The sequence below is a fragment of the Anneissia japonica genome, unplaced genomic scaffold, assembly GCF_011630105.1.
Source record: "Anneissia japonica isolate Jap-2015-1 unplaced genomic scaffold, ASM1163010v1 scaffold287829_len2072220_cov186, whole genome shotgun sequence".
Classification (NCBI taxonomy): domain Eukaryota; kingdom Metazoa; phylum Echinodermata; class Crinoidea; order Comatulida; family Comatulidae; genus Anneissia; species Anneissia japonica.
In genome coordinates, this window is record NW_022716075.1 from 890,394 (window position 1) to 896,864 (window position 6,471).

General features: G+C 32.8%; 1 protein-coding gene across 2 annotated transcripts in view; it reads right to left on the bottom strand.

Annotated features, from left to right (window-relative positions):
* Positions 1-4,784: 4,784 nt before the first annotated feature.
* Positions 4,785-6,471, bottom strand: part of LOC117109535 (low-density lipoprotein receptor-related protein 2-like) — a 41,638-nt gene continuing 39,951 nt past the window's right edge. For both annotated transcript variants that reach the window (XM_033251907.1, XM_033251906.1), the window contains exons 34-36: positions 6,221-6,311; positions 5,874-5,934; positions 4,785-5,419 (exon numbers count right to left, since the gene is read on the bottom strand). In XM_033251907.1, coding sequence (XP_033107798.1) covers positions 5,192-5,419; positions 5,874-5,934; positions 6,221-6,311 — 380 coding nt within the window. In that variant the 3' untranslated portion in view covers positions 4,785-5,191. The remainder of the gene's footprint in view (positions 5,420-5,873; positions 5,935-6,220; positions 6,312-6,471) is intronic.

Genomic DNA, 6,471 nt, shown 5'->3' on the forward strand with positions numbered 1-6,471 from the left:
CATCATGTGCAGCAGAAGGTACCTTTGAAGTCAAGATTTCACATAGGATCTGAGATGATTTTTTTTTATTTCATTCGCATCCAACAGCGAGTACTCGCCAATTACAGGATGGACGGTGCTTAAACCGAGTCTCTGAGCAAAATATTTCTGCCATATAGGATTTGAACCCAGGAACCGGGAATACAAAAGGCAAGCATCTTAAGCTATGCAACTATAACCCCCGCTCCTGGTCAGGTTGAAAATTAATAACTTCTTTGAAGCTTTTAAATAAGCTATTAAAAAGTTTGATTGAAATTTTGATGTTGTCTTTTGGAAGACAGTGCACCTTCAGAATCTTAAGATTTCGCGTAAAAGGGTCCGACTAATTATTGTGTAGCAAGCTTCACTCCCTGGGCAAAATCTTGTCTGGTACAGCTAACTTCTCAAGATGCTCGGCGTAAGATGTAATGATGTCATCCGAGAACTACAGGAATTGCACATTTTAAAGGCGCATCTTCTTATTAAAGATGATTCCTATCTAGATTAAACTTAGGACTATGAAAATGTTTTGTTAATGTATAATATTGTTTATGAGTTTGCAAGCTGAGGGCCGTCGGAACCGCCGCACCGGCCACACCGCCGACTGGACGGACCACTTCAATTGTATTACTTTTTTAAATAAATATTTACTTATACCTATGAATTATATAAATTTGTTAATAATGTTCGCATCACATTGTCTTTGTAATGTTATACAGTATTTAAACGAAAAAAAATAAAATAAAAAAAAAATCATGCGCTTTGTTTGTGTATTGCCTAGGCCTATGTACATTTCAACCTGTTCGACAAGGATCGCTTTGCTCCGGCGTGAAGTATTTCTATTAAAGACTAAATGTAGAAACCCACAGAAAATACCAAATACAAACTGGTCATTGCTTTTGTTCCTGCATCCTGGTTTCCACAGTAAGACTTCTGAATCCTTGTAAAACTAAAACTAACATTGCGCCACTCCACTATAAAAAATACCAAAAAAAAAAACAAAAAACAAAAAACAACAAAAAAACCTGGGTTGCCCTTGAATCTTAGGTAAGCCTATGTCTATCACCTGGTAGATCTGTCCATGGGGTTTACCTACAGTACATGGGTTGTCTGCAATAATTGACTAAATTTAAAGTGTAATCGGTATAATTGGCCTAGCAGAAGTAACACAGCATTAACATTTTACAAACTTTTAATAAATCAAGTGATTGTACAAAGCACCTAGAATGTGACAAATAATTCATTATTACTTCAGTAAATCACTGTTATTTATTTATTACGTATTCGTGTTCCTTAAACTTTATTCAATCATGGGAAAATTAGAAACTCGATTCATCTTTTTTTTTTTTGGCACTGAGAAATTAAATTTTGATAAATTTATCAATTTCGCAATAGACGTATAAATTGTCTTATTCACATGAAAAAAATAGGCCTAAGCTAGATGCGCCACACTGTCTAGCGGGTGCCATATTTTCAAATGGGGGCGGGGGGCGCGAAGGTGAAGTGAGGGGCTCAATGATCAGTTGAGGGGTGCTAATTCGCAAAGTAAGGTGATTTTAAGTGATTTTTTGGGGAAGAGTGGGGGAGGAGTAATTTTTGGAGGGATGTTCACCACCCCCTCCCCCACCTTCTTAGATAAGAAACTGGTTTTAACTGACATTATATTTTGATTCCCACACTTCTATTGCTGACCTGTTGGAAACCTTTATGTCTTGTTTATGTATACAGTGCACCCTCCAATTCTATACCCCTCTAATTCCAAGTCCCTTCTAAATCGAGACCACTTTTCCAAAAACCCATATAACAATCTTTAAGCAAGCTAGCCTTATAGTTGGAGACCACCCCCCCCCCCCGGGTTCTGCACGTTTTGTCAGGCAAGCCACTTAAAAAGTGCTTGCACTTCGTGGCAATCCTCAGTTAATTAAGATCTTGTGGTTCTGGGTTCTGCACGTTTTGTCTTCTATTGCTTTAAGTTTACCTGGATATTCAGTAATGAAATTAAAATTGTATTGCAAATAATGTGTTGGTCAATAACATTATTTGAAAGTTAATTGATAACAAATCTACAACTCTAATATCACTAGAACGTTAAAACCTAAAAAAAATATGACCATAACATATTTTGTTTCAAATTTCAGGAAAAAATATTCAAATGTTGCATCATGATACTCTCCTTGGCTATTATCAGTGGCGGATTCAAAGTTGTCCGATAGAGATAACAACACCTTGGCGGTCCGGGGGCATTCCCCCGAGAAATTTCGGTTTTCTAACGCACAAAAATAACATCTGAGGAATTTTGTGTGATCATCTTTTTCTTTCTTTCTTCTTCTTCTTTTCTATTACTTTCCAAAAAGGGGGGAGGGGCTGTTCCCCCCACCCCCACACAAATCCACCAGTGATGATCTCTGGATGCCTGAATGTTTAGCATAGTGAGTGTACCAACTCAGTTGTTACTAATGGTTATTCTTTGGACAAAGTGCTATAAATAATACTATTCTAATACTACTAACATACAGAAAACATTACAACTAAATCACAATTTACTAAAAAAATCTTTTAATGTCAATTTGTCACTCTTGGGTTATATAGTATAGAAAAACAGGCCACATTTCCACATGAAATGAAAACTAGAAAGTGCTGGGTAAAAGTATATATCAAATAATATATATGCAATAAACAGTCATGTACAATCAAGTATTGAACGAAAACTAGTTGAAATTCATATACAGTATATTTCTTATCATAAAATATACATGTTTACTATATAAAATGTCTTAATGAAATGACTTAGAAATTATTATATCTACTACAGTAGCTGCGTTGTCATCTTCGATAAACTCTGTTACTACTATTTTTGGCCTCCAGTTGATACTGGTTTTTAGCCATGACACAGGAATAATTTGCCTCGCTGTTTACACTTTAATATGACATGTACCCTATTCACAACATTTTACATGAAACAGAGATAATTTTAATCACAATCATTGACAATTGAAATGAATTAAAATCAGTACAATTGCTAGGCAACACATGAAAATATGCCACTGTAAAAGATAAGCTGTACCTAGTGAGCATGTGCACAAAATCTATGCAGGGTCCAGGGACACAGGACATATCAGTCAAACTGGACTTCATCAGGAAGAAACAAATTATTTTATCAGAGAACAATGCTTTGAAAATGCATTTTTACAGCGAGTCCCAGAGTACATTTCTTAGCATCTATGGATTACTATTCTTAAAATTTGCTCATTTCAACCCCACACATAGCTGGGCCGGGGATCCTGTAGAGATTTCAGATGCCGTCATTGATTCATGTACTATAGGGGTATAAGAGCATCGTGATGTGCTTGCTTACATGGATATTACATGGGACGTGAATTAATCTTACATGGAAGTGCCTCCACATGAACAATTTCACACAGGATACTACATTTTCCTTAACACATGTCCCTTTTAACATGTTTCCTGTGAATAGGCTATAACTCACACATATGTAATCAAATCATTACTGTACATTTTAAAATGAAACATGAGAGAATTAAAAAGCACATACGTACATTGTAATCAACATTTTTTCAAGTGAATAGGCTCTTAGTAATCAAATCACATGAAAATTTGGAAGCCTTCGTAAACATTATTTGAAAAATAATCCATAACTGATACTGACCAATCAAACACTTTCTTAACATTTATTCATTCCATACTTTCAGAGACCAGCTCTAAAAAAAAAATGGTTACACGATAAAATAGACCTATGGTCAAAATATATTTAGAAATCACTATGGCTAGAAAAAGTCTTTTTTAAATAAAGCAAATTTATCAATTATACCAAGTAAACAATTTTGCATAAATTTAATAGTCATTCAAAAATGACAGAATACCTTTCTCATACTGTCCTCTTTTTAAAAACTCATTGTAATCATATAAAATGTGTAATGGACTAGATATGAACAATTTTTAAGATATTGCATAATATTAAGTAGTTTCTTAGGGCTTGTTTCTACAGCCAAGACAACAATGGTTTAATATGTTACATATTAACTAGTATTCTACTGGCAGTAGAAATGTTAGGGTAAAAAAAAAATGAATAATTAAAATTCAAATTAAAAGTGCAGGAAGATTCCAATAATGTACAATACAAGAACTTAGGGTCTAATTTTTTTACTTGCAACAGAAAATAGTAAAATTGTTTGAACTACAACCTCATGTTAGGATTCCTGTTTTACAGATAATGAATGATGAATTTTGCTCAAGATTTGGACTTGCGTAAGATTAAAAGTTCATGTATTGTAAGGATCTGCACGGGAAATGAATCAAGGGCATACAATACATTTTGAAACCTTGCAGCTATGGATATGCTTGTTTGAATGACAAGAAATTTATATAAGGAGTGATGTTTTGCCTACCTGACATGTTATCATAATACTCAGTAGGTTCCCAAATACTTGTGGCAAACCTCCAGTGATTCGGGTGTGACTTGTTTTTCACAAATATTTGGGAACGTACTGAGTATTCGGTAAGATGACACGTCCGGTAGGCCAAAACAAAATATCACGCTTATGATATTTTCCTGATGCCAACTCACATCAAAATAAGAAACTTATATATTGATAATATCTGAAATAGTATTATCAATAACAATATGTATGGCAGCATCTTTTTAGTTATAAAAATAAAAATAGAATTGAAAAATAAAAGTGTTCTGACATTTTAATAAATTAATATTGGTTGCTTTTAAAAGGTTTATTTGATCTGATCTGAAATCTGTTTGTCTCAAAAAATCTACATTTTCAGTTTGTTCATTATTTAGTTTAACTAAATTGATATCTTTACAAAAATAGTTGGATATATATCAAGGTGTTTTTTTTATCTGATTTAAGAAAAAGAAGAATTATTCTTCCTCATTATATTATATTTCATTTAATATAAGAGGGTGTCATCCATGTGATACCCATTGTAAAATATATTTGTAATAATCTACATATTTTTATAATGTATTTTAAGATCATTATTGCATTAATTATTAATCTATAGATTTATATAAATTTATCAAAATATTTTTCATTATGTATAGACACAAATTCTAAACACAGCATTCAGGCCAGACACAAAAATGCTTGCAAACACACACCACCACCATCTCGTATTTTGTAGGTAACACAGTTGTACAGCCCTATTTCTTGACATCATCATCAACAGCAGTATATGCAGGAGGAGGTTCAACAGAGAGGCCGACCGCGACTGGATGGGTGTTACCATATGCCATATGTAGAAGATCCGGTGGTAGATGGGGATACTTTTCGTCAATTGGTACCTTCTCGTTAAGGCCACCACCGATGGCTCCAATGGTTGTGTACGTTGGATTTTCAACACCCATATCATCGCCGCCGATACCAGTTGACTAAAAGAAGAATGAAATGAAATAGCAATTTTTCCATATTGACTACTAAGAGGATTCTTGGGTTGTGGGAAAAAATTATAACTTGGCCTTCACAGTACAGTATCCTGGTTTTAAGAATACTGTATCTCTAAACATCTATAATAATGAATGCTGCAATTTTAGCATATCGTTTCTTTTTCTTGATGTATTTTTACTGTAACTGATGGGTGGACTGAACATTTTGTTAGGATCACTTTGAAGTTTAAGAGCATTCAATATTGTGTCTCAAAAGTTTCCTCCCCTATTTTTTGGATATGTGTGCCCCCAGTAGATAGATTTGAACAAATTACAATTTAACTTCTACATAAAATAAACTGTAACAATAAAGGAAACAGTTAACTTATAAAAAGGCTAAAAAATATCAGGTTGATGAAAAATAACTTTAAATAGAGATAAAATAAATTGTACTACTTACTACAGCAGAAACATTTGGCCCTGTCCTATAGGATACTACAGTATTACTTGAACTCATCAGTCTAAAAAATACATAAGAGGTTAAGAAGGTCACTATTTTGATACGATAATATAACATGGTAATCTGTGGTTAATCATATTATTGTGTACTTTTATCATATTATTGTTAATATAAATATTAGTAATACACAATTTACATTATTAATATTATTATCACTAATTATATTTAGTGATAATAATATTATCACTAATTTTAATTAGTAATAATAATATTATCACTAAATTATAATAATAATTATTAAACAAATAAAATGCATATAAAACAAAGACCAGCATGAAGAAACATACCTTTTCCTTCTGAGAAGGATAAACAAAACTATGCAGACAATCACAATGATAGCCAATGCTAAGAGCCCAGACAGAATGGGGACTAGTTGATCTGCAATGAACAACATCAAATTATCTTACATAATATATTTTGAGTAAACTTATAGATACATAATTTTTTTTACTGAAGTGTATTTTGATTTTTAAGGTTATTATTATTATTTTCTACATTTTCTGTAGTAATGTACTGAAGTTAGATATGATGAAAAGCA